This window comes from Muntiacus reevesi, chromosome 1 (genome assembly GCF_963930625.1).
Source record: "Muntiacus reevesi chromosome 1, mMunRee1.1, whole genome shotgun sequence".
Classification (NCBI taxonomy): domain Eukaryota; kingdom Metazoa; phylum Chordata; class Mammalia; order Artiodactyla; family Cervidae; genus Muntiacus; species Muntiacus reevesi.
Genome location: NC_089249.1, coordinates 186,361,401 through 186,387,214, shown reverse-complemented (window position 1 = coordinate 186,387,214; position 25,814 = coordinate 186,361,401). Strand labels below are relative to the sequence as shown.

Below are 25,814 nucleotides of genomic sequence, written 5' to 3'. Positions count from 1 at the left end.
AAACCTGGCCTCAACCCCACCTGTTCCCAGGCACAGAGCAATGAGGAGGGCATGCGGCTGGTGGAGGAGCTGGGCCACTCCTTCCGCGACGTCCACCTCTGGTGGATGGGGCCCCTTTTCCCCATCCTGCGGTTTGTCCACCCTAACTTCGTTGCCCCTCTGCTCCAGGCCTCAGGTATCTCTCCCAGGAGCAACCCCTCCCAGCCTCTTCCCTGGCCCCTGCTCCCAAGCCCTTCCCACTCCTGGATAGACCAGGTTGAGCAGGAGAATGGACAGCATTGACAGAGACCTGCAGGGTGACTCTGGGAAAGTCTCAAGTTCTCTCTGGTTGTCAATGTCTTTTTTCAGCTTTGGGTGGTGGAAAATCAACAGTGTTGGTCCACCATGTTAGATGCTCCAGGAGAGGTCAGAGAGCTGGGGCAAGCATGCTGTCCCTGGTGCCTAAAAGTGCATTTTGCAGTGTGCTGTGCTGTGCTTGGGGATTTAGGACATTCTGGGCCACGTAGGAGTCATGTCAAGGTGTGCTGGGATGTGTTGTGTCATGTTGGGGTGTGTCTAAGCACATAGGGTTGTGTTGATGGGGTCCACTCTGTGCTGCAGCCTGGTCTGGTCCCCCTTCCTCCCCCCCCCCCAACTATCTCTTCCCAGCTTCCTCTCCTCTTGGCTTGGAGGAGAAATTCAGAACCCTTTCTGGGAGCCTCCAGCCCCCACCACAAGTTATTCCTTCCCCCCCATCCACCATGGCACCTGATGTTCTATTTCTTATGTCAGCCACCATCATACCCAAGGATATGTTTTTCTACAACTTCCTGAAGCCCTGGTTGGGTGAGTAACTGTTTGTGAAGGGGGTTGCGGATGACCCTGGGGACCCAGAGGAAGGTCTTCCTTTGCCCACTCCCCGTGGCTGTCTCTGCTAGGGGATGGGCTCCTGCTGAGTGCTGGTGACAAGTGGAGCAGCCACCGTCGCCTGCTGACACCCGCCTTCCACTTCGAGATTTTGAAGCCGTATATGAAGATTTTCAACAAGAGCACAGACATCATGCATGTGAGTGTCTTGAACCCAGGGTCCCACCTGGAGCCTTGGGAAAGGGGGAATGGGCTCAAACACATATGGTCTGGAATCCTGGTTCAGCTGGATGGCTTTGGGGAGGGGGTCACTGATTTTCCTCTCTAAGCCTCAGTTTCCTCATCTGTAAAACTGGGATGAAAGTGAAAGTGAAATTTGCTCAGTTGTGTCCTACTCTTTGCGACCGCATGGACTATACAGTCCATGGAATTCTCCAGGCCAGAATAGTGGAGTGGGTAGCCTTTCCCTTCTCCAAGGGATCTTCCCAACCCAGGGATCGAACTCAGGTCTCCCACATTGAAGACAGATTCTTTGCCAGCTGAGTCACTAGGGAAGCCCAAGATTACTGGTATGGGTAGTCTATCCCTTCTCCAGGGGATCCTCCCAACCCAGGAATCGAACTGGGGTCTCTTGCATTGCAGGCAGATTCTTTACCAGTTGAAAGTGAAAGTGAAAGTGAAGTCGCTCAGTCATGTTCGACTCTTTGCGACCCCGGTGAACTGTAGCCCACCGGGCTCCTCCATTCATGGGATTCTCCAGGCAAGAATACTGGAGTGGGTTGCCATTTTACCATTTGAGCTACCCCTTTTTAAAGATCGTGATGCTGGGAAAGATTGAAGGCAAAAGGAGATGAAGGCGGCAGAGGATGAGATGGTTAGATAGCATCACTGAGTCAATGGACATGAATTTGAGCAAACTTCAGGAGGCAGTGAAGGACAGGGAATTCTGGCGTGCTGCAGTCCATGGGGTTGCAGAGTCAGACAGGACTTAGCGACTGAACAGCAACAAAAGGGTGATCAAGATGACGTAATGGAATCAGGTTCCTGGCACATATTAGGTACTCGGAAAGTTTTAGTTGCTAGTCTGCCTCATGGAAGCTCTGTAAATTCAGGACAGAAATGATGAACATTGCACAGCAGTTCTTTCTGCATTACATACCACCTTAAAACTCGTGGACTTGAAAGAATTAGTGTTTATTATTTTTCATGAGATGAAACATCAGTTGAGTCATTCTTCTCATCCTGGTTGGAATCATGCATGCATTTGTGGTCACGGGTGGGTTATATAGACAGCTCTGATGTTCTGGGCTTAGCTTTCGCATGTATTCAGAGCTTGGCTAGCTGTCAACTGGTTTAGGATAGCCTTGGTGGGACAATGGACTCCTGCACTTGTCTCTCATCTTCTTGTAGCTCTCATCACCTGAGCTTGACTGCATGGTGGAGACTGGGCTCCAAGAGAATGAGCAGAAACATGTAATAACTCTTGAAACCTAGTTTGGGAACTAGCACACCATCTCCTGTTGACTGAAGCAAGTCCCAGCTCAGTTCAGACTTAACAGGTGGAGAAAGAGGTTGCACCTCCTAATGAAAGAGCTGTGAAATCTCATTGCAAAGAGTGAAAGTAAAAGGAAGGATGAAGAAATGGGGACCCATTTGCAGTTGTCTTTCACTGTGATAGTGATGATGATGATAGTTAAAAGTTATTTAACAATTATTGTATATCAGAAGGGCCTTCCTTGGTGGCTCAGAGGGTAAACAGTCTGCCTGCAATGTGGGAGGCATGGGTTCAATCCCTGGGTCAGGAAGATCCCCTGGAGAAGGAAATGGAACAGTGAGCCAGGTCCATGGCATGTGTTGTCTAATTTATTTTCACAATCCTATGAGGTAGAGATGATTATAATTGCCACTTTAAGGATAATGAAATGGAAGGTTAGAGAGGTTAGGGAGATTGCCCAAGATAGCTCATTTAGTAAGTGAGCTATGCCTAGTGAAGCAGGTATTCTAACTAGGTTTGTGCAACACCAATGCAGGTTATCTTTGTTGTTGTTCAGTTGCTAAGTTGGGTCAGACTCATTGCAACCTCATGGGTTGTAGCACACCAGGCTGTCCTGTCCTTTACTATCACCTGGAGTTTGCTCAGACTCATGTCCATTGAGTCAGTCAGGCCATCCTACCATCTTATCCTCTGTCAACCCCTTCTCCTCTTGCCCACAGTCTGTCCCAGAATCTGGGTATTTTCCAGTGAGTCAGCTATTCACATCAGGTGGCCAAAGTATTGGAGCTTCAGCTTCAGCATCAGTCCTTCCAATAAATATTCAGGTTGATTTCCTTTAAGACTGATAAGTTTGATCTCCTTGCAGTCGAAGGGACTCTTAAGAGTCTTCTCCAGCACCACAATTTGAAAACATCAGTTCTTCGGCCCTCAGACTTCTTTATGGTCCAATTCTCAAATTTGTACATGACTACTTGAGAAACCTGTATGCAGGTCAGGAAGCAACAGTTAGAACTGGACATGGAACAATAGACTGGTTCCAAATAGGAAAAGGAGTACGTCAGGGTTGTGTATATTGTCACCTTGCTTATTTAACTTATAAGCAGTGTACATCATGAGAAACGCTGGGCTGGATGAAGCACAGGTTGGAATCAAGATTGTCAGGAGAAATATCAATAACCTCAGATATGCAGGTGACACCACCCTTATGGCAGAAAGGGAAGAAGAACTAAAGAACCTCTTGGTGAAAGTGAAAGAGGAGAGTGAAAAAGTTGGTTTAAAGCTCAACATGCAGAAAACTAAGATCATGACATCCAGTCCCATCACTTCATGGCAAATAGACGGGGAAACAGTGGAAACAGTGTCAGACTTTATTTTTCTGGGCTCCAAAATCACTGCAGATGGTGATTGCAGCCGTGAAATTAAAACTTACTCCTTGGAAGGAAAGTTATGAACAACATAGACAGCATATTAAAAAGCAGAGACATTACTTTGTCAACAAAGGTCCATCTAGTCAAGGCTATGGTTTTTCCAGTAGTCATGTATGGATGTGAGAGTTGGACCATGAAGAAAACTGAGTGCAGAAGAATTGATGCTTTTGAACTGTGGTGTTGGAGAAGACTCTTGAGAGTCCCTTGGACAGCAAGGAGATCCAACCAGTCCATCCTAAAGGAAATCAGTCCTGGGTGTCATTGGAAGGACTGATATTGAAGCTGAAACGCCAATGTTTTGGCCACCTGATGTGAAGAGCTGACTCATTTGAAAAGACCCTGATGTTGGGAAAGATTGAAGGCAGGAGGAGAAGGGGACAACAGAGGATGAGATGGTTGGATGGCATCACCGACTCAATGGACGTGAGTTTGGGTAAACTCCGGGAGTTGGTGATGGACAGGGAGGCCTGGCATGCTGCAGTTCATGGGGTCACAAACAGTTGGACACAACCAAGTGACTGAACTGAACTGATGGGAAAAAACAGCTCTGTCTGTACGGACTTTTGTCAGCAAAGTGATGTCTCTGCTTTTTGACACACTGTCTAGGTTTGTCATAGTTTTTCTTCCAAGGAGCATGTGTCTTTTAATTTCACTGCTGCAATCACCATCCACAATGATTTTGATGTCCAGGAAAATAAAAGTTATCACTGTTTTGACCTTTTCCCCATCTGTTTGCCGTGAAGTGATGGGAGTGAATGCCATGATCTTAGTTTTTTGAATATTGAGTTTCAAGACAGCTTTTCACTCTCCTCTTTCACCTTCATCAAGAAGCTCTTCAGTTTCTCTTTGCTTTCTGCCATTATAGTGGTATCATCTGCATATCTGAGGTTGTTGATATTTCTCCTGTCAATCTTGATTCCAGTTTGTGATTCATCTAGCTTGGCATTTTGCATGAGGTACTCTGTATATAAATTAAATAAACTGTGTGACAATATACAGCCTTGTTGTACTCCTTTCCCAGTTTTGAACCAGTCCATTGTTCCATGTCCAGTTCTATTGCTTCTTGACCAGCATACAGGTTTTTCAAGCATCAGGTAAGGTAATCTGGCATTCCCATCTCTTTAAGAATTTTTCAGTTTGTCATGATCCACCTGGTCAAAGGCTTTCATGTAGTCAATGGAGCAGAATTAGATGTTTTTCTGGAATCCTTTTGCTTTCTCTGTGATCCAACGAATGTTGGCAATTTGACTCTGGTTCCTTTGACTTTTCTAAATCCAACTTGTACTTCTGGAAGTTCTTCGTTCATATACTGTTGGAACCTAGCTTGAAGAATTTTGAGTATTACCTTGCTAGCATGTGAAATGAGTGCAATTGCAAGGTAGTTTGAACAGGTCATCTTAACTGCTACTAAGAATTGGATAGTGGAAAAGCCAAATGGAAAGCAACGGGTTAACCCAGGGCACACAGAACATAAGAGGCAGAGCTGGACCTTGAGTCCAGGTCTCCTGACTCCCAGCTGTAGGGTCTTCATGTCTTGATAGTAGGGGATTCCACTCTCACTCAAGCCTGGTCTTCCCTGGGGATGGGGGTTTGGAGCACAGGACCAAAAGGCTGGGTCTCATGGAATTCAACCAGGTGGTTGGGATTGGGCAGGGACTCATGAGGGGGAAGTCCCAGCCCTAACCTTGCTCTCTTTTGTGTCTAGGCTAAGTGGCGACGCCTGGCCTTGGAGGGCAGCACTCGTATGGACATGTTTGAACACATCAGCCTCATGACCCTGGACAGTCTGCAGAAATGCGTCTTCAGTTATGACAGCAATTGCCAAGAGTGAGTCTCAGCCAAGGACCTGGGGAACATGAAGAGTAGAGGGAGTAGAGGGTGAGGGGGGATGGACCAAGGTAATCAGAAGGGTCTTCTTGGAGGATGTAGGTCAGAGCTGGATGCTGAAGGACAGGGAAGGGAAAGAAAAGGAGTGACTCTTGCAGGTAGGCAGAACTGTTTGATAAAAGCCAGGAGGCCAGGATGAGCAGAGCCTGTGTAGCTGTGAGGAGACATCTTGGGTATGAGGTTGGAGGAATGGGCAGAGTTCTATCCTCAGGACAATCTGAAGCCAGACAAAGATAATATGAACTTCATCCTCAGGTTTCCTGGGAGCCATGGAAGACCTTTGGGTACATGAGGATCTTGGTCAAAGATGAGCTTGGATATCTGACTGGAGAGAAGACTGATTGTTGTGTAGACACAGGATGTGAGGAGACCACAGAGGGGAGGAAGTTTGAGCTTGGTGGAGAAAATGGGGTGGATTTGGGGAAAACTGAGAAAGAGATTGGCAGGCCCAGATATTGTGTGGGAGAGAGGAGAGATGAGGGTGATTCCCATGCTCTGCCCTGATGTCTAGGACATGAGGGAGCTCACAGAGATGGTGGTCAGAGAGAGAAATGTGACTGAATGGGATGTGGTCCTGGGTAACTGACCAGAAGTGCTCCTCACAGTATGAGATCATGAAGGAAGACAGTAGCTTAAAACATCTGAAATCCAGAAGTGATCAGGGTTCCCAAGACTTCCTATTAGGAATCAGAGTTTCTAAGGAGAGATGGCCTTCTTCTTCTTTTTTTTTTTTTGGTGATGCCATGTAGCTTATGGGATCTTAGTTTCCCAACCAGGGATCCAACATATGCCCCCTGCAGTAGAAGCATAGAGCCCTAACCACTGGACCACCAGGGAAGTTCCACAGTACTGCTTCTTAAGGCTTTCTCTGGTCTGACCCTGTAGGAAACCCAGCAAATATATTGCCGCCATCTTGGAGCTCAGTGCCCTGGTGACGAAACGAATTGAGCAGATCTTCCTGCACGTGGACTTCTTGTACTACCTTACCCCTGAAGGGAAGCGCTTCTACAGGGCCTGCCGCCTGGTGCATGACTTCACAGATGCCGTCATCCAGAAGAGGCGTCATACTCTAACCAGTCAGGGTTCCCAAGAATTCCTCAAAACCAAGACTAAGACCAAGACTTTGGACTTCATTGATGTGCTCCTGCTGGCCAAGGTAGGCTTCTTGTGTGTATGTGTGTGTGTGCATGCTAAATTGCTTCAGTCATGTACAACTCTTTGTGACCCTATCGACTGTAGCCCACCAGGTTCTTCTGTCCATGGGATTATCCAGGCAAGAACACTGAGTGGGTTGCCATGCCCTCCTTCAGGGGCTCTTCCCAGCCCAGAAATCAACCCATGTCTCCTGCAGCTCCTGCACTGCAGGCAGATTCTTTACTGCTAAGGCACCCAGAAAGCCTCAAGGTGGGCTTCTCTGGGATCTCAATTCAAGAGGTAGATTGGATGTTGGTTTCAAAGGTTGGATTAAAGAACTTGGACTTGATCCAGAGAGTGCTAGGGAGTCATAGAGGATGCTCGCGCAAGGGAGGGGCAGGTCAGAGAGAAGTTTCAGATGTGACTGTGTAGAAGGCTGCCTGGAAGGAGTAAACAGGAGGCAGGAGACCAGGGAGGAGGCCCCTGGGGTGGAGTGGGCTATGAAGATGAAGAGGGAAGGATGCTGCTTGGATGATGGAGCTTCAGGGACAATCTCAGGTTAGGCTCAGGTGGCTGGTATGACTCTGGGGATCTTGCTTTCTCTACAGGATGAAGATGGGAAGGGATTGTCAGATGAAGATATCCGAGCTGAAGCTGACACCTTCATGTTTGAGGGTGAGGGTCCCAGTGTGGGACTAGAGAATGGGCAGGGGTATCTTCATCCCATGGACTTGGTGGGTGCTGGATCATCCCATCTTGCCTATCCTTCCCATCTTCTTTGCGGGGAGGTGGGGAAGGGTGGCTTGGCATGGTCCACCCTTTGGTGCTGAAGTAGCCCAGAGACCCAAGCCTGTCTGGCTGCCCCTCAGGCCATGACACCACAGCCAGTGGCCTCTCCTGGATCCTGTACAACCTGGCAAAGCATCCAGAATACCAGGAGCGCTGCCGGCAGGAGGTACAAGAGCTCCTGAGGGGCCGCGAGCCTAAAGAGATTGAATGGTGAGTGCAAGTCCTCATGGTGTGCTCCTGAACCCTTCCCACTGCCTCTACTTTCCAGGTGGGAACCTGGAAAGATCTTTTTTGTTGATTCTATAATTATTGCTCAGTGGGAATAGGAGCAGAGCCCAGAGGCAGGGTCTGATACCTAGTAATCACCTAGGTATCACCTAGAATAGCAGGTGAAAGTTTGTAGGCTTTTGGGACAGAAAGATCTGAGCATCCACATTAATGTCCCTACTAACTTGCTATGTCACTTTGATAAAATCAGTTTCCTTTTATGAATACCATTTTTCTCCTCTATGAATTGGGGATGGGATGGGGAATCTCGCCCCCACAGTGCTATTTGGAGTACTGGGATAATATGTGTAGAACAGATGCCACTGAATATATATTCAGCATATGAAGTCTTTCCCCCCCTCTCTTAATTTTCTGCCTGAAGCTGTATTTTCCTTGAAAAGACTCATTTCTCTTAATTTTTGTTCTTTTCTCTGATTCCCATGTAATAGTCTATTCCAGGGATTTTTCTTTTTTTAAAAATTTATTTATTTTAATTGGAGGCTAATTACTTTACAATATTGTAGTGGGTCTTGCCATACATTGACATGAATCAGCCATGGGTGTACATGTGTTCCATGTTCTGAACCCCCCTCCCACCTCCCTCCTCATCCAATCCCTCAGGGTCATCCCAGTGCACCAGCCCTGAGCACCTTGTCTCATGCATCGAACCTGGCTTGGTGATCTGTTTCACATATGATAATATACACATTTCAATGCTATTCTCTCAAATCATCCCACCCTTGCCTTATCCCACAGAGTCCAAAAGTCTGTTCTATACATCTATGTCTCTTTTGCTGTCTCACATATAGGGTCATTGTTACCATCTTTCTAAATTCCATATATATGCATTAGTATACTGTATTGGTGTTTTGACTTACTTCACTCTGTATAATAGGCTCCAGTTTCATCCACCTCATTAGAACTGATTCAAATGTATTCTTTTTAAAGGCTGAGTAATATTCCATTGTGTATATGTACCACAGCTTTCTTATCCATTCATCTGCCGATGGACATCTAGGTTGCTTCCATGTCCTAGCTATTATAAACAGTGCTGCGATGAACATTGGGGTGCACGTGTCTCTTTCAATTCTGGTTTCCTCGTTGTGTATGCCCAGAAGTGGGATTGCTGGGTCATATGGCAGTTCTATTTCCAGTTTTTAAAGGAATCTCCACACTGTTCTCCATAGTGGCTGTACTAGTTTGCATTCCCACCAACATTGTAAGAGGGCTCCCTTTTCTCCACACCCTCTCCAGCATTTATTGTTTGTAGACTTTTTGATAGCAGCCATTCTGGCCGGCGTGAGATGGTACCTCATTGTGGTTTTGATTTGCATTTCCCTGATAATAAGTGATGTTGAGCATCTTTTCATGTGTTTGTTAGCTATCTGTATGTCTTCTTTGGAGAAATGTCTGCTTAGTTCTTTGGCCCATTTTTTGATTTGGTCATTTATTTTTCTGGAATTGAGCTGTAGAATTTGGTTGTATATTTTTGAGATTAATTCTTTCGTTAGTTGCTTCATTTGCTATTATTTTATCCATTCTGAAGGCTGTCTTTTCACCTTGCTTATAGTTTCCTTCGTTGTGCAAAACCTTTTAAGTTTAATTAGGTCCCATTTGTTTATTTTTGCTTTTATTTCCATTACTCTGGGAGGTGGGTCATAGAGGATCCTGCTGTGATTTATGTCAGAGAGTGTTTTGCCTATGTTTTCCTCTAGGAGTTTTATAGTTTCTGGTCTTACATTTAGATCTTTAATCCATTTTGAGTTTATCTTTGTGCATGGTGTTGGAAAGTGTTCTAGTTTCCTTCTTTTACAAGTGGTTGACCAGTTTTCCCAGGACCACTTGTTAAACAGATTGCCTTTTCTCCACTGTATATTTTTGCCTCCTTTGTCAAAGATAAGGCATCCATAGGTGTGTGAATTTATCTCTGGGCCTCCTATATTGTTCCATTGATCTATATTTCTGTCTTTGTGTGTACCATACTGTCTTGATGACTGCAGCTTTGTAGTAGAGCCTGAAGTCAGGGAGGTTGATTCCTCCAGGTTCATTCTTTCTCAAGATTGCTTTGGCTATTCGAGGTTTTTTTGTATTTCCATAGAAATTGTGAAATTATTTGTTCTAGTTCTATGAAAAATACTATTGGTAGTTTGATAGGGATTGCATTGAATCTATAGATTGCTTTGGGTAGTATACTCATTTTCACTATACTGATTCTTCCAATCCATGAACATGGTATATTTCTCCATCTATTTGTGTCCTTTTTGATTTCTTTCATCAGTACTTTATAGTTTTCTATATATAGGTCTTTTGTTTCTTTAGGTAGATTTATTCCTAAGTATGTTATTCTTTTCGTTGCAATGGTGAATGGGATTTTTCCCTTAATTTCTCTTTCTGTTTTTTCATTGTTAGTATATAGTAATGCAAGGGATTTCTGTGTGTTAATTTTATATCCTGCAACTTTACTATATTCATTGATTAGCTCTAGTAATTTTCTGGTGGTGTCTTTAGGGTTTTCTATGTAGAGGATCATGTCATCTGCAAATAGTGAGAGTTTTACTTCTTTTCCAACCTGGATTCCTTTTATTTCTTTTTCTGCTCTGATTGCTGTGGCCAAAACTTGAAAAACTATGTTGAATAGTAGTGGTGAGAGTGGGCACCCCTGTCTTATTCCTGACTTTAGGGGAAATGCTTTCAATTTTTCACCATTGAGGATAATGTTTGCTGAAGGTTTGTCATATATAGCTTTTATTATGTTGAGGTATGTTCCTTCTATGCCTGCTTTCTGGAGGGTTTTTATCCTAAATGGATGTTGAATTTTGTCAAAGGCTTTCTCTGCATCTCTTGAGATAATCATATGATTTTTATCTCTCAGTTTGTTAATGTGGTGTGTTACATTGATTGATTTGCAGATATTGAAGAATCTTTGCATCCCTGGGATAAAGCCCACTTGGTCATGATGTGTGATATTGTTAATATGTGGTTGGATTCTGTTTGCTAGGATTTTGTTAAGGATTTTTGCATCTATGTTCATCAGTGATATAGGCCTGTGGTTTTTTTTTTTTTTTTTTTTTTTTTTTTGGTGGCATCTTTGTCTGGTTTTGGTATTAGAGTGATGGTGGCCTCATAGAAGGAGTTTGGAAGTTTACCCTCCTCTGCAGTTTTCTGGAAGAGTTTGAGTAGGATAGGTGTTAGCTCTCCTCTAAATTTTTGGTAGAATTCAACTGTGAAGCCGTCTGATCCTGGGCTTTTGTTTCCTGGAAGATTTCTGATTACAGTTTCGATTTCCATGCTTGTGATGGGTCTGTTAAGATTTTCTATTTCTTCCTGGTTCCGTTTTGGAAAGTTATGCTTTTCTAAGAATTTGTCTATTTCTTCCAAGTTGTCCATTTTATTGGCATATAATTGCTGATAGTAGTCTCTTATGATCCTTTGTATTTCTGTGTTGTCTATTGTGATTTCTCCATTTTCATTTCTAATTTTGTTGATTTGATTCTTCTCCCTTTTTTTCTTGATGAGTCTGGCTAATGGTTTGTCAATTTTATTTATCTTCTCAAAGAGGAAACTTTTAGCTTTGTTGATTTTTGCTATGGTCTCTTTTATTTCTTTTGCATTTATTTCTGCCTTAATTTTTAAAATTTCTTTTCTTCTACTAGCCCTGGGATTCTTCATTTCTTCCTTTTCTAGTTGCTTTAGGTGTAGAGTTAGGTTATTTATTTGACTTTTTTCTTGTTTCTTGAGGTAAGCCTGTATTCCTATGAACCTTCCCCTTAGCACTGCTTTTATAGTGTCCCATAGGTTTTGGGTTGTTGTGTTTTCATTTTCACTATTTTCTATGCATATTTTGCTTTCTTTTTTGATTTCTTCTATGATTTGTTGGTTATTCAGAAACATGTTGTTTAGCCTCCATATGTTGGAATTTTTAGTAGTTTTCCCCCCTGTAATTGACATTTAATCTTATTGCATTGTGATCAGAGAAGATACTTGGAATGATTTCAAGTTTTTTGAATTTACCAAGGCTAGATATATGGCCCAGGATGTGATCTGTCCTGGAGAGGGTTCCGTGTGCACTTGAGAAAAAGGTGAAATTATTGTTTTGGAGTGAAATGTCCTATAGATATCAATTAGGTTTAACTGGCCCATTGTATTATTTAAAGTTTGTGTTTCCTTGTTAATTTTCTGTTTAGTTGATCTCTCCATAGGTGTGAGTGGGTTATTAAAGTCTCCCACTATTATTGTGTTATTGTTAATTTCCCCTTTCATACTTGTTAGCATTTGCCTTACATATTGTGGTGCTCCTATGTTGGGTGCATATATATTTATAATTATTATATCTTCTTCTTGGATTGATTCTTTGATCATTATGTAGTGTCCTTCTTTGTCTCTTTTCACAGCCTTTATTTCAACATCTATTTTATCTGATATGAGTATTGCTACTCCTGCTTTCTTTTGTTCTCCATTTGTGTGAAATATCTTTTTCCAGCCCTTCACTTTCAGTCTGTAAGTGTCCCTTGTTTTGAGGTGGGTCTTTTGTAGACAGTATATATAGGGGTCTTGTTTTCGTATTCATTCTGCCAGTCTTTGTCTTTTGGTTGGGGCATTCAACCAATTTACATTTAAGGTACTTATTAATAAGTATGATCCTGTTGCCATTTACTTTGTTGTTTTGGGTTCCAGTTTATACATCTTTTCTGTACTTCCTATCTAGAGAAAATCCTTCAGCATTTGTTGAAGAGCTGGTTTGGTGGTGCTGAATTCTCTCAGCATTTGCTTGTCTGTAAAACTTTTGATTTCTCCTTCATATTTGAATGAGATCCTTTCTGGGTACAGTAATCTGGGTTGTAGGTTTTCCTCTTTCATCACTTTAAGTATGTCCTGCCAATCCCTTTTGGCCTGAAGAGTTTCTATTAAAAGATCAGCTGTTATCCTTTTGTGAATCTTCTTGTGTGTTATTTGTTGTTTTTCCCTTGCTGCTTTTAATATTTGTTCTTTGTGTTTGATCTTTGCTACTTTAAATAATTTTTGTCTTGGGGTGTTTCGTCTTGGGTTTATCCTTTTTGGGACTCTGGGTTTCTTGGACTTGGGTGGTTATTTCCTTCCCCCCTTTAGGGAAGTTTTAAACTATTATCTCCTCAAGTCTTTTCTCATGGCCTTTCGTCTTCTTCTGGGACTCCTATGATTTAAATGTTGGGGTGTTTGACATTGTCCCAGAGGCCTCTGAGGTTGTCCTCACTTCTTTTAATTCTTTTTTCTTTTTTCCTCTCTGCTTCATTTATTCCCACCATTCTATCTTCTACCTCACTTATCCTATCTTCTGCCTCAGTTATTCTACTGTTCGTTCCCTCCAGGGTGCTTTTGAACTCAGTTATTGCATTATTCATTATTGACTGACTCTTTTTATTTCTTCTATGTCCTTGTTAAACATTTCTTGCATCTTCTCAATCCTTGTCTCTAGGCTATTTATCTGTAACTACATTTTGTTTTCATGATTTTGCATCATTTTCCCTATCATTATTCTGAATTCTTTCTCAGGTAGACTCCCTATCTCCACTTCTTTTGTTTGGTTTGGTGGGCATTTATCATGTTCGTTTATGTGCTGAGTATTTCTCTGCCTTTTCATCTTGTTTAGATTGCTTCGTTTGGGGTGGTCTTTCTGTATTCTGGCAGTTTGTGTTTCCTCTTTACTGTGGAGGTTCCTCCCTGTGGGTGGGGTTGGATGAGTAGCTTGTCAAGGTTTCCTGATTAGGGAAGCTTGCATTGGTGTTCTGGTTGGTGGAGCTGGATTTCTTCTCTGTGGAGTGCAATGAAGTGCCTGGTAGTGAGTTTTGAGATGTCTGTGGGTTTGGAGTGACTTTGGGCAGCCTGTATATTAAAGCTCAGGGCTATGTTCCTGCTTTGCTGGAGAATTAGTGTGATGTATCTTTCTCTGGAACTTGTTTGCTCTTGGGTGGAGCTTGGTTTCAGTGTCAGTATGGAGGCTTTTGGATGAGCTCTTATCAATTAATGTTCCCTGGAGTCAGGAGTTCTCTGGTGTTCTCAGGATTTGGACTTAAGCCTCCTGCCTCTGGTTTTCAGTCTTATTCTTACACTAGCCTCAAAACTTCTCCATACATACAGCACCAATGATAAAATATTTAGGTTAATGGAGAAAAGATTCTCCACAGTGAGGAACACCCAGAGGTATACAGAGTTACATGGAGAAGAGAAGAGGGAGAAGGGAGATAGAGGTGACCAGGAGGAGAAGGGGGAGGGGGTCAAAAGGAGTGAGACAGCTCTAGCCAGTAATCAGTTCCCTAAGTGTTCTCCATAGCCAGGAATAGCCAAAGAGATTCACAGAGTTGGGTAGAGAAGAGAAGGGGAAGGGAGGAGATAGAGGTGACCTGGGGAGAAAAAAGAGAGTCAAAAGGGTGAGAGGTCAATCAAGCCAGTAATCACACTCCTAAGTAAAAATGGGTACTGACGATTGGGTTCTTAAAAGTACAAAATTGATAACAAATACCAAAAATCAAAGATTAAAAATCTAGAGAGGTTAGACTCTCAAAAACACAATATTAAAAAAGCAAACAAAACAAAATCACAAAGATTATAAAAAATATATAAGAAGTTTGCTTTAAAAATAGGGTCTTTTTTTTTGGTAAGGTAGTAGTAGGCTATAAAAATGAAAATTAAAGGAGTAATAGAGGACTTAAAAATTAAAAAAATAAAAAAAATTGAAAAATGATAATAGTAAAAGTAGATCTAGGAATTTCTCTGGAGTCGGGCAGTTTGGGGTCAGTTCAGTTTCAGATAGTTCCTTGTTCCTGCTTGTACTTCTCAACACCTATAGCCCCCTTCCAATGTAGTCGGTGCTAACTACAAGGTTTCAGTCTGTTGCACATGTCACTTCCAAAGAGTTCCCTCTGTTTATTTTGGCTTCTTCTGTTTGCAAGTCTCTTCAGTGGCTAATTTCCACCCCGACACAAGGGAGCAAAGGTGGTCTCTTATTTAGGCTCACTTGTTCAGTCGCTCTGTGGGGAGAAAGGAGCACTGGAAACAAATATCACTGGCGTGTGTGGGGAGCGCTCGCAGTGTCTGGGCCACACTGGGTTTGCCCCCGTTCACGGTGTGTGTGCTTTCCCGGTCTACACTGCTCAGGTTCCCAGTTCCTCTGCAGGGGAACTGTCTAAAGTGGACCCTGGGTTGCATGCACTTCCCAGGTCTAAGCCACTGAGGTTCTTGGGTACTCCACAAAGGCACAGACTCAGTTGGGCCTGCGTTTTGTGCCCTTCCCACGTCCGAGCAGCTCTGGTGACCAGGTGCTTGGTGAGCACTATCCCCAGCTGGGCTCAGAATCTTATCACCTCCCCGGTCCCAGTTGCTCTGTTTCCCCGGTGCGCAGTGGGAGTGCTGTCTCAAGTGTGCCGTGTGTCTCCTCTGGAGAGCTGATCTCTGGCTGCGATCTTCCTGGTGGAAGTCAACCATCCAGGATCCCAGGAAGACTTGGTTGGCAACTGGGAGCCTGCTCAGTTTGGGAGAGGATGCCATCTAGGGGCCCAGATTGCCTCTTTTCAGCTCTGGCTGCTGCCCACCTGCCTCCCTGCCTCCGGAGGGGGATGGACCGGTCCAGTGCCGGCTAGCTCTCCTCTGGTATTTGCTCAGTCCTTTGTTCTCTGATCGGCCCAGCAGTGCCTTCAATTCAGTTCAGCTCAGTCGCTTAGTCGTGTCCGACTCTGCGACCCCGTGAACTGCAGCATGCCAGGCCTCCCTGTCCATCACCAACTCCTGGAGTTTACTCAAACTCATGCCCATCAAGTAGGTGATGCCATCCAGCTATCTCATCCTCTGTCGTCCCCTCCTCCTGCCCCCGATCCCTCCAAGCATCAGGGTCTTTTCCAATGAGTCAACTCTTCGCATGAGGTGGCCAAAGTACTGGAGTTTAAGCTTCAGCATCAGTCTTTCCAATGAACACCCAGGACTGATCTCCTTTAGGAGGGATTGGTTGAATCTTCTTGAAGTCCAAGGGACTCTCAAGAGTCTTCTCCAACACCACAGTTCAAAAGCATCAAATTTTTGGTGCTCAGCTTTCTTCACAGTCCAACTTTCACATCCATACATGACCACTGGAAAAACCATAGCCTTGACCAGATGAATCTTTGTTGGCAAAGTAATGTCTCTGTTTTTTAATATGCTATCTAGGTTGGTCATAACTTCCTGCCAAGGAGTAAGTGTCTTTTAATTTCATGGCTGCAATTACCATCTGCAGTGATTTTGGATTCCAAAAAAATTAAGTCTGACACTGTTTCCACTGTCTCCCCATCTATTTCCCAGGAGGTGATGGGACCAGATGCCATGATCTTAGTTTTCTGAATGTTAAGTTTTAAGCCAACTTTTTCACTCTCCTCTTTCACTTTCATCAAGAGGCTTTTTAGTTCCTCTTCACTCTCTGCCGTAAGGATGGTGTCATCTGCATATCTGAGGTTATTGATATTTCTTGATTCCAGCTTGTGCTTCTTCCAGCCCAGCGTTTCTCATGATGTACTCTGCATATAAGTTAAATAAGCAGGGTGACAATATACAGTCTTGACATACTCCTTTTCCTATTTGGAACCAGTCTGTTGTTCCATGTCCAGTTCTAACTGGTGCTTCCTGACCTGCATACAGGTTTCTCAAGAGGCAGGTCAGGTGCTCTGGTATTCCCATCTCTTTCAGAATTTTCCACAGTTTACTGTGACCCACACAGTCGAAGGCTTTGGCATAGTCAATAAAGCAGAAATAGATGTTTTTCTGGAACTCTCTTGCTTTTCCGGTGACCCATCGGATATTGGCAATTTCATCTCTGGTTCCTCTGCCTTTTCTAAAACCAGCTTGAACATCTGGAATGTCATGGTTCACGTATTGCTGAAGCCTGGCTTGGAGAATTTTGAGCATTACTTTATTAGCGTGTGAGATGAGTGCAATTGTGTGGTAGTTTGAGCATTCTTTGGGGTTACCTTTCTTAGGGATTGGAATGAAAACTGACCTTTTCCAGTCCTGTGGCCACTGCTGAGTCTTCCAAATTTGCTGGCATATTGAGTGCAGCACTTTCACAGCATCATCTTTCAGGATTTGAAATAGCTCAACTGGAATTTCATCACATCCACTAGCTTTGTTCATAGTGATGCTTTCTAAGGCCCACTTGATTCCACATTCCAGGATGTCTGGCTCTAGGTCAGTGATCACACCATTGTGATTATCTGGTTCGTGAAGATCTTTTTTGTACAGTTCTTCTGTGTATTCTTGCCACCTCTTCTTAATATCTTCTGCTTCTGTTAGGTCCATACCATTTCTGTCCTTTATCGAACCCATCTTTGCCTGAAATGTTCCCTTGATATCTCAAATTTTCTTGATGAGATCTCTAGTCTTTCCCATTCTGTTGTTTTCCTCTTTTTCTTTGTATTGATTGCTGAGGAAGGCTTTCTTATCTCTTCTGGCTATTCTTTGGAACTCTGCATTCAAATGGGAATATCTTTCTTTTTCTCCTTTGCTTTCCACTTCTCTTCTTTTCACAGCTATTTGTAAGGCCTCCTCAGATAACCATTTTGCCTTTTTGCATTTCTTTTCCATCGGGATGGTCTTGATCCCTGTCTCCTGTACAATGTCACGAACCTCTGCCCATACATAGTTCATCAGACTCTCTGTCTATCAGATCTAGTCCCTTAAATCTATTTCTCACTTGCATTGTATAGTCATAAGGGATTTGATTTAGGTCATACCTGAATGGTCTAGTGGTTATCCCTAGTCTCTTCAGTTTAAGTCTGAATTTGGCAATAAGGAGTTTTAGCTTAGGGCTTTTCGTGGGAAAGTTCTCTCTCTCTCTCTCTCTTTCTCTCTCTCTCTGGCTATCCCACAGTTTAGGTTGCTATCTCATGTAAGCTCCCTCAGATTGCCCTTGGGGCATTCAGGCTCTGTCCTTACCCTAAGCAATGCAGCCTGCACCTCCCTGTTCAGCACCCACTTGCTAGTGGCGGATGTGAGCATCTGGGCTACTTCTCTACTGGGAGTTGCTATTAGGCACATAATCTGTGGGTTTTATTTATTTATTTTTCCTCCCAGTTATGTCGTCCTCTGAGATTCCAAAACTCCCCTCAGACCTGCCAGTGAGAGGGTTTCCTGGTGTTTGGAAACTTCTCCTCTTTTATGACTCCCTCCCCGGGAAGGATCTCCATCCCTAATTCTTTTGTCTCTCTTTTTATCTTCTATATTTTGTCCTACCTCCTTTCAAAGACAATGGGCTGCCTTTCTGGGCACCTGGTGTCCTCTGCCAGCATTCAGAAGTTGTTTTGTGGAATTTGTTCAGCATTCAAATGTCCTTTTGATGAATTTGTGGGGGAGAAAGTGGTCTCCCCATCCTATTCCTCCGCCATCTTAGTCCAGGGATTTTTCTGCTGGGGCAGAGAGAAAAGTAGGTAAGGCTTGATAGTAAAACAGTGAATATGAATTCACCACTCTGGGTGTAGGTAGTGGACAGTGTCCAGGCTAAGGGGATATCTTGTGCAAAGGCCAGGAGTGAGCCTGAGTTTGGAAGTAAAAGTGTCTGGATAGTTGTGAAATATACAGTGTGAGTATCAAAGGGGCTCCCAGTAAGGCTGGAACTTGTAATGGAAGCTCTTCTTTAAATGTTTTGAAAGTCATGTTAAGAATTTTTAAATATATCAGTTCAAGTCCTTTAGGGAGCCAATACTGGATAAAAGAGAGAAACGGGCAGGTGTGCCACCATTAAGGAAAAGTGAAGTTGGGCAGAAATGGTCAGACAGTAGTGTGCTCAGTCATTGACTGTAAGCTGCCTGGGAAAGTGTGAACTTGGCTTGAATCCTGCAGCAGAGCCCAGAGACCCTATAGCTGGAGGCTGTCAGCTGACAGCTCTTCTTGTAGCTCTCCAGCAGGTTCTTTCTTGAAGGGAGATCCATGACTAGTGAAGGAGGGCAATGGGGAGCCTTGGGAGATATTTGAGCAGGGGAGGGGCAGGTCAGATATGAGTATTAGAAATATCTCTTAGCAGGGACTTTCCTGGTGGTCTGGTGGTTAAGACTCTACCTTCCAATACAAGGGATGTGAGTTTGATCCCTGGCCAGGGAACTAAGATCCCACGTGACACGAGGCCAATGCAGCCAAAAATAAAGAAAATACATTTTCTTTTTAAAAAAGAAAGAAATATCTCTTTGCAGATACAGGGGCAAACTGGAGGAAGTGAGCTGTAGTCTGGGAGTCCAGGGGAAAATTCTGGGCCAAAGACTGAAGGATGGAGAGGAAGTATAGGACAAGAGAAAGGAGGTCACACCCTCAACTTCAAGATTTTGCTCAGCATAGCCGTCCTATAAGATGGAAAAATGTTTTTGTGCTTCCCCCAACTTCAAAAAATTATGCACTTGGTTAAAATCCAAACAGAAGGCATGAAAGGATTTACAATGAACTTAAACCTCCCATCATCCCCACCCCTAACTTTATTGAGACATAATCAATGTATAATAGTATGTACATTTTAGGTGTACAACATGACCTGATATATGTATACATTGCAAAATGATTACAATAAGGATAGTTGATACATCCACCAACTCATATAAACCTCTGTCATATGCCAGTGTCCCAACTCCATTTCTTCTTTCAATGGTTTCCTGTGTCCTTCCAAACATTGTTCAATCTGTACCTACGTTTATTTATTTATTTTTTTCTCCTCCTGCTAATGACTTTATTCATGAATCTATAATGGAACTCATAATAGCAAAGAACGTGAAAAACTTCATATTAATATTTATCAACTAAATATATCAAAGAATACATTTATTTTTTATATAACTAACAAAAATCTCTAAAATGCACATGTGAGAATACAAATATTCCTTCTTCATGGCATTTCAAAGCAATGAAGATCTGGTTAACACAGTTGGCCAGAATAGCCCTTTGCACTTCCCTCTCCAATCCCTTAGTACTTGCTATCCAGGATGCTCCCATCACATCATTCAATGAACATCTTTGTGTATGTGTCTTTATTTACCTGTCCTAGAAGCTCTCTGAATCTACCCAGGAGCCAGCTTGCTGGGCTGTAAAAGACATGCTGCCTTTCCTTGACAATGATGATGCCCTCTGCTTGGTCCCTGTCCACACCTCCACATTTCAGCGCCCAGCACTCTACCTGCACAACCTCAGCCACTCCTTACCATTATCCACCCTGTTAATTCTTGCCTCAAATAGATGTGAAGTATGACATTAAAAGGTGCTTGCTCCTTGGAAGAAAAGTTATGACCAACCTAGACAGTATATTAAAAAGCAGAGACGTTACTTTGCCAAAAAAGGTCTAGTCCAAGCTATGGTTTTTCCAGTAGTCATGTATGGATGTGAGGAAAGCTCAGTGCCAAAGAATTGATGCTTTTGAAAGTGGTGTTGGATAAGACTCTTGAGAGTCCCTTGGACAGCAAGGAGATCCAACCAGTCCATCCTAAAGGAAATAAATCCTGAATATTTATTGGACGGACTGATGCTGAAGCTGAAACTCCAATACTTCGGCCACCTGATGCAAAGAACTGACTCATTTGAAAAGACCCTGATGCTGGGAAAGATTGAAGGCAGAAGGAGAAGAGGACGGCAGAGGATGAGATTGGTTGAATGGCATCACTGACTCGATGGACATGAGTTTGAGTAAACTCCAGGAGTTGGTGCTGGACAGGGAGGCCTGGTGTGCTGCAGTCCATGGGGTCACAAAGAGTTGGACACGACTGAGCAACTGAACTGAACTGAACATCTATTTGCCATGTAATAGCCCCTTTTCTGATACCAGTTATTCTGAACATCTCTTCATATTTGAAATCTCAGTGTTTGCAGTTCCCTGAATTCCTAGATCATGTCCTCTGCTTACTTTTCTCCCAGAGCCCTGCCACCTCTCTTGTCAATTGGTGGGAATTCCGTGTATATTCAAGATATTTTTCTAGACCTATATATTTATTGCAGCTATCTCATCTGTAATAAATGTTAATTTGGTCCCCTGGTATCTTTTATTAACTAGAAGGTCTCCTTAATTCTGTGCATATTTATCCATTTCTTTTTGTCTTCCAGTTTGTAGTTTTGGGATTTTAAGAATTCTTTCCTACACCTAGATCATGAAGATATCTCCTATATTGTCTTCTAATATTATGGCTTTATCTTTCACATATAAGAGGAGACTATATTCTGTGTATATGTATATATTTAAAAATTTATTTATTTGTTTGACTGTGTTGGATCTTAGTTTCAGCACACAGAATCTCAGTTCTCCAATTAGGGATTGAACCCACACCCCCTGCATTGCAAAGTGTATTCTTAACTACTGGACCACCAGGGAAGTCCCCACTCTGTATATTGAATAGATGCAGATTTATTTCTTTTAAACATTTTTTTTTCTTTTTTTTTTGGTAGAGTCACAGGGCTTGTGGGATCTCAGTTCCTGGACCAGGGCTTGAACTCAGGCCCCCTGCAGTGCAAGTGCAGAGTCCTAACCACTACACTGCTAGGAAGTTCTCGAGGATTTAGTTCTGTTCCTACATCACCACTTGTCTGAATACCTTCAACCAATGATCCGTCTACTGCTCAGTGGTTTACAGGGCCTCCTTTCCAGATGCGGTTTTCATCAATTCTTGTTTGATCTCCAAGGTCTCTATTCTGTTCCATGAGTCTGTTTTACTGTTCTTGCAACAGTACCATGCTTTTTAAAAATTACTACACTTTTGTAATAGGCCTTAATATCTGGTAGCTTGGGTTCTCCTGTGTGTGTTCAGTTGCTTCAGTCATGTCTGGCTGTTTGCAACTCTATGGACTGTAGCCCGCCAGCCTCCTCTGTCCATGGGATTCTCCAGGCAGGAATACTGAAGTGGATTGCCAGATCTGCCTCTAGGGGATCTTCCCAACCTAGGCATTGAACCCACGTCTCTTAGGTTTCCTTTATTGGCAGACAGGTTATTTACCATTAGCACCCCCTGGAAAACCTTGGATTCTTCTATTATCTTTTATTTTCTTCTTTAAAATTTTTTTTTTTAAATTGGAGGATAGTTGTTTTACAATGTTGTGTTGGTTTCTTACAACAATGTGAATCAGCTATATCCCTTCCCTCCCTCCCACCCCCCACCCCATCCCACCCCCATCTCACCCCCATCCCACCCCTTCTAGGGCATCACAGAGCACCAGGCTGGGCTCCTTGTGTTACACAGCAGCTTCCAACTGGCTGTCTATTTTACCCATGGTACTGTACATGTGTCAGTACTACTCTCTCAAATCTTCTCATCCTCTCCTTGCCCCACTGTGTCTACAAGTCCGTCCCCTACATCTACATCTCTATTCCGGCCCTACAAATAGGCTCATCAGTACCATTTTTCTAGACCCCATGCATGCTCTTTACACTTAGGTCGTGTCTGGCTCTTTGCGACCCTTTGGACTGTAGCCCACTAGGTTCCTCTGTCCATGGGATTCTCCAGGCATGAATACTGGAGTGGGTTTCCATGCCCTCCTCCAGAGGATCTTCCAGACCCAGGGATCAAACCAGAGTCTCTTATGTCTCCTGCATTGGCAGCAGGGTTCTTTATCACTAGCGCCACTTGGAAAGCCCCCTAGATCCCATATCTTCTGTTTTCAAACTGACCTAGCTTTGATGAACTCCAATTCTTTCAAATTGAAGATTACCAAGTACCCCCCTCCCCCAACCAACTAGATTTTTATTTAATTACATTGAATATGCTGATTAATTTAGAAAGAATTGACACCTTAATAATATTAGGTTGTCTCACTATACAGTGTGGAGTAGAATAAACTTACTTACTCAAATAAATTTATATGTCCATTATAGAGACTTTTTTTGCATTGTAAGCTAATGATATAATTAAAAAAGCTTTAAATTATTAACACTTTAAAGCGTTAACACTTTAAAGAGTATGTTGGGAGTGTTGTGCTTTGCTCAGAAATTCTTCTAAAAATACCAGGCTGTTTTCTTCTATTAATAGTAACTTGAGATATTGATATCCTAATTCTTAAATCTTTGGTTCATCTGGAATTAATTTTGTTATAGCAGTGAAAGTCAGAAAAGTGAAAGTGAATTTGCTCAGTCGTGTCTGACTCTTTGTGACCCCATGGACTGTAGCCTACCAGGAACCTCAGTCCAAGGGATTTTCCAGGCAAGAATACTGGAGTGGCTTGCCATTTCCTTCTCCAGGGGTTCTTCCCAACCCAGGGATTGAACCCAGGTCTCCTGCATTGTAGGCAGACGCTTTACCATCTGAGCTATCAGGGAAGCCCCATGAGAGTCAGAGGGAGGTGGAAAGAGGGTCTTTAGGGCAGTAAGAGGGCTGGGGGTGTGTCTCTGTTTTTACTCCCAGGATAATTGTCTGGTGGTTCCTTAGGGACGACCTGTCCCAGTTGCCCTTCCTGACCATGTGCATCAAGGAGAGTCTGCGTTTGCATCCCCCTGTTGCGGTCATCTCCCGCCGCTGTACCCAAGATGTTGTGCTCCCAGACGGCCGTGTCATCCCCAAAGGTGCTCAAAACAATGGGGGTGAGGGAGGCTGGTGGTCCCATCAGCTGAGACCTTGACCTGACCACTCTCTCCTCTGCCATAGGGAACATCTGTGTCATCAGCATCTTCGGGATTCATCACAACCCATCGGTCTGGCCAGACCCTGAGGTGCTGCCTTCTGCTGGGAAAATCAGACACTCCTCCACTCTATTCACATCTGGGGGTGTCCAGGTATCCTGAGATGTCCCACCCAGTAGCCCTGCCTCTCTCTGCCCTCCAGGTATTCAATCCTTTCCGCTTTGATCCAGAAGCTCCCCAGAAGAGATCACCTCTGGCTTTCATTCCCTTTTCGGCAGGGCCCAGGTAAGGCCAGCTGGTGTGTGAGGTGGGGATGGTTTGAGGATGGTGCTGGGGCTCAGGGAACATGCAAGCCCACGCGGAGGGCGTGTCTCAGACACCGTTAGCCGCCCTGCCCATCCCTGCAGAGGGGAGGGATGTCCCAGTTAGTTTCTGGGCACAATGGAACATGATAGGGTTTCCCAGCACAGTCGGGGCCCTCACTTATGCCTCTAGGAACTGCATCGGGCAGACGTTTGCCATGAACGAGATGAAGGTGGCGCTGGCGCTCACGCTACTGCGGTTCCGCGTCTTGCCGGATGAGGAGGAGCCACGCCGGAAGCCAGAGCTGATCCTGCGCGCGGAGGGCGGACTTTGGCTGCGGGTGGAGCCACTGAACACCAGCCAGTAATGACCCGCCACCTTCTGTCCTGGGGTTCACCCTGACCACAGACACCTCACTGCAGATTCCCAGGAATAAAACTGTGCTGTTAAGTCTGTCCCGGTCTCATCAAGAGCCAGCAGGGGGCGCTTGGGCCCTGGGAGCACCCAGGCGGGTGGGCGTGGCTGTGAACGTGGGAGGCGGGACGGAAGGTGAGGGAGGGGGCTTGGCGGCAGATGTTGGTATGATACATGGAGCTCCATCTTGGATCACGAGGACAAGACTACTCTTCAGCGAAGTGTGGAGCAGAGAGGGAGATGCAATCAGGGTCAGATGACCCACTGATCCAGCACTCTCCCACTGCAGAAGTCGCCGTCCTAGTCTGCTATTTACTAGTTGTTTGGTTTGGGGAAAATAGTTTCTTTTCCTTTATTACATAATAGTTCAGTTCAGTTCAGTTCGGTTCAGTCACTCAGTCCTGTCAGACTCTGCGACCCCATGAACCGCAGCACGCCAGGCCTCCCTGTCCATCACCAACTTCCGGAGCCCACCTAGTCCCATGTACATTGAGTCAGTGATGCCATGCAACCACCTCACTTATTACATAATAGTAGCCTCTTAATTGCGATGTTGTGGAGATTTGTAAGTGAGTATGCGTGAAATGACTGACAATATTCGGTAAGCATCAGTGCTCAATAAGGGTTCATTCTCTCTCTTCTTTTTGCATCACTTTCTCAAAGTGTTTTAAAGTCATAAAAGGTATATTTAAGATTTGAGACCTGTGGAGATACTGCTGAAGAAAACTGTCATTAAAAGATGCATTAAATTCAAAGTCTAATTACAAGGGGCTCTGATGTTAAGCTGGTCTGAAGCTAGGAACCAAAAAAACTTTTTTTCCCTCTAAGAGGTATGATTCAGGACTTAATTTTCACCTAAATGTTCTAGGAAGTGGAGATCAAGAGGGTCCTCAATAATAAGAGGCAGTGGAGGGGGCAGGAGTGGGGGGTCACTTGATTCAGCACATGGGACAGTGGCTGCCCCAGACTTGCCCCACTGAGGCTGCAGGGTTTTCTGGGATAGAGTCCTACTCTCAGAGTGTTTCAGGGACCAGACGACTTACTGGTGGCAAAATAAGAAAGAAATCCTGTAACATGGAATGAGTAAATATTTAATATATTCTAAGCTGAAGATTGCATACGTTTTTCTTTGCCTTCAGAGTTCTTATTTAAAATGTTTTTCTTTTCCCCCAAATGATACCTTGTCATTGAAGAAAATAAAAAATAAGAATTAAAAATCTTATTTATAATTCAAACATGTCAAAGTAATCACCATTTATATTCTCTCACATATACTGCCAAATTTAGTTTTATATGTAATAATTATACAAGTAAAATTTGATTTTACATATAAGTGTATTACATTTATATGTAATATCCTTTTAATATGCTATTTTACTGACTAACAAGCACATGGAAATATGTTAAACATCATTAGTCGTTAGGGAAATGCAAGTCAATGCTACAATGGGATACCACTTCACACCCAATAGAATGGTGAAAGTAAAAGCGTTAGTCACTCAGTCATGTCTGACTCTTTGTGACCCCATGGTCTGTAACCTCTGTTCATGGAATTTCCCAGGCAAGAATACTGGAGTGGGTTGCCATAACATTTCCCAGAGGATCTTCCTGGTCCAGGAATCGAACTGGGGTCTCCTGCATTGCAGGCAGATTCTTTACTATCTGACCTACCAGGCAAGTCCTAATA

The 25,814-nt window shown here is 43.7% G+C and overlaps 1 protein-coding gene across 2 annotated transcripts in view; it reads left to right on the top strand.

Moving 5' to 3' along the window:
* LOC136165563 (cytochrome P450 4F6-like) overlaps positions 1-24,201 on the top strand; it is a 32,871-nt gene extending 8,670 nt beyond the window's left edge. For both annotated transcript variants that reach the window (XM_065932027.1, XM_065932028.1), the window contains 11 exons: positions 31-175; positions 772-825; positions 918-1,045; positions 5,474-5,595; positions 6,541-6,811; positions 7,398-7,464; positions 7,659-7,788; positions 23,220-23,353; positions 23,436-23,500; positions 23,613-23,695; positions 23,906-24,201. In XM_065932027.1, the coding sequence (XP_065788099.1) occupies positions 31-175; positions 772-825; positions 918-1,045; positions 5,474-5,595; positions 6,541-6,811; positions 7,398-7,464; positions 7,659-7,788; positions 23,220-23,353; positions 23,436-23,500; positions 23,613-23,695; positions 23,906-24,080 (1,374 nt within the window). In that variant the 3' untranslated portion in view covers positions 24,081-24,201. The remainder of the gene's footprint in view (positions 1-30; positions 176-771; positions 826-917; positions 1,046-5,473; positions 5,596-6,540; positions 6,812-7,397; positions 7,465-7,658; positions 7,789-23,219; positions 23,354-23,435; positions 23,501-23,612; positions 23,696-23,905) is intronic.
* The last annotated feature ends 1,613 nt before the right edge of the window (positions 24,202-25,814 follow it).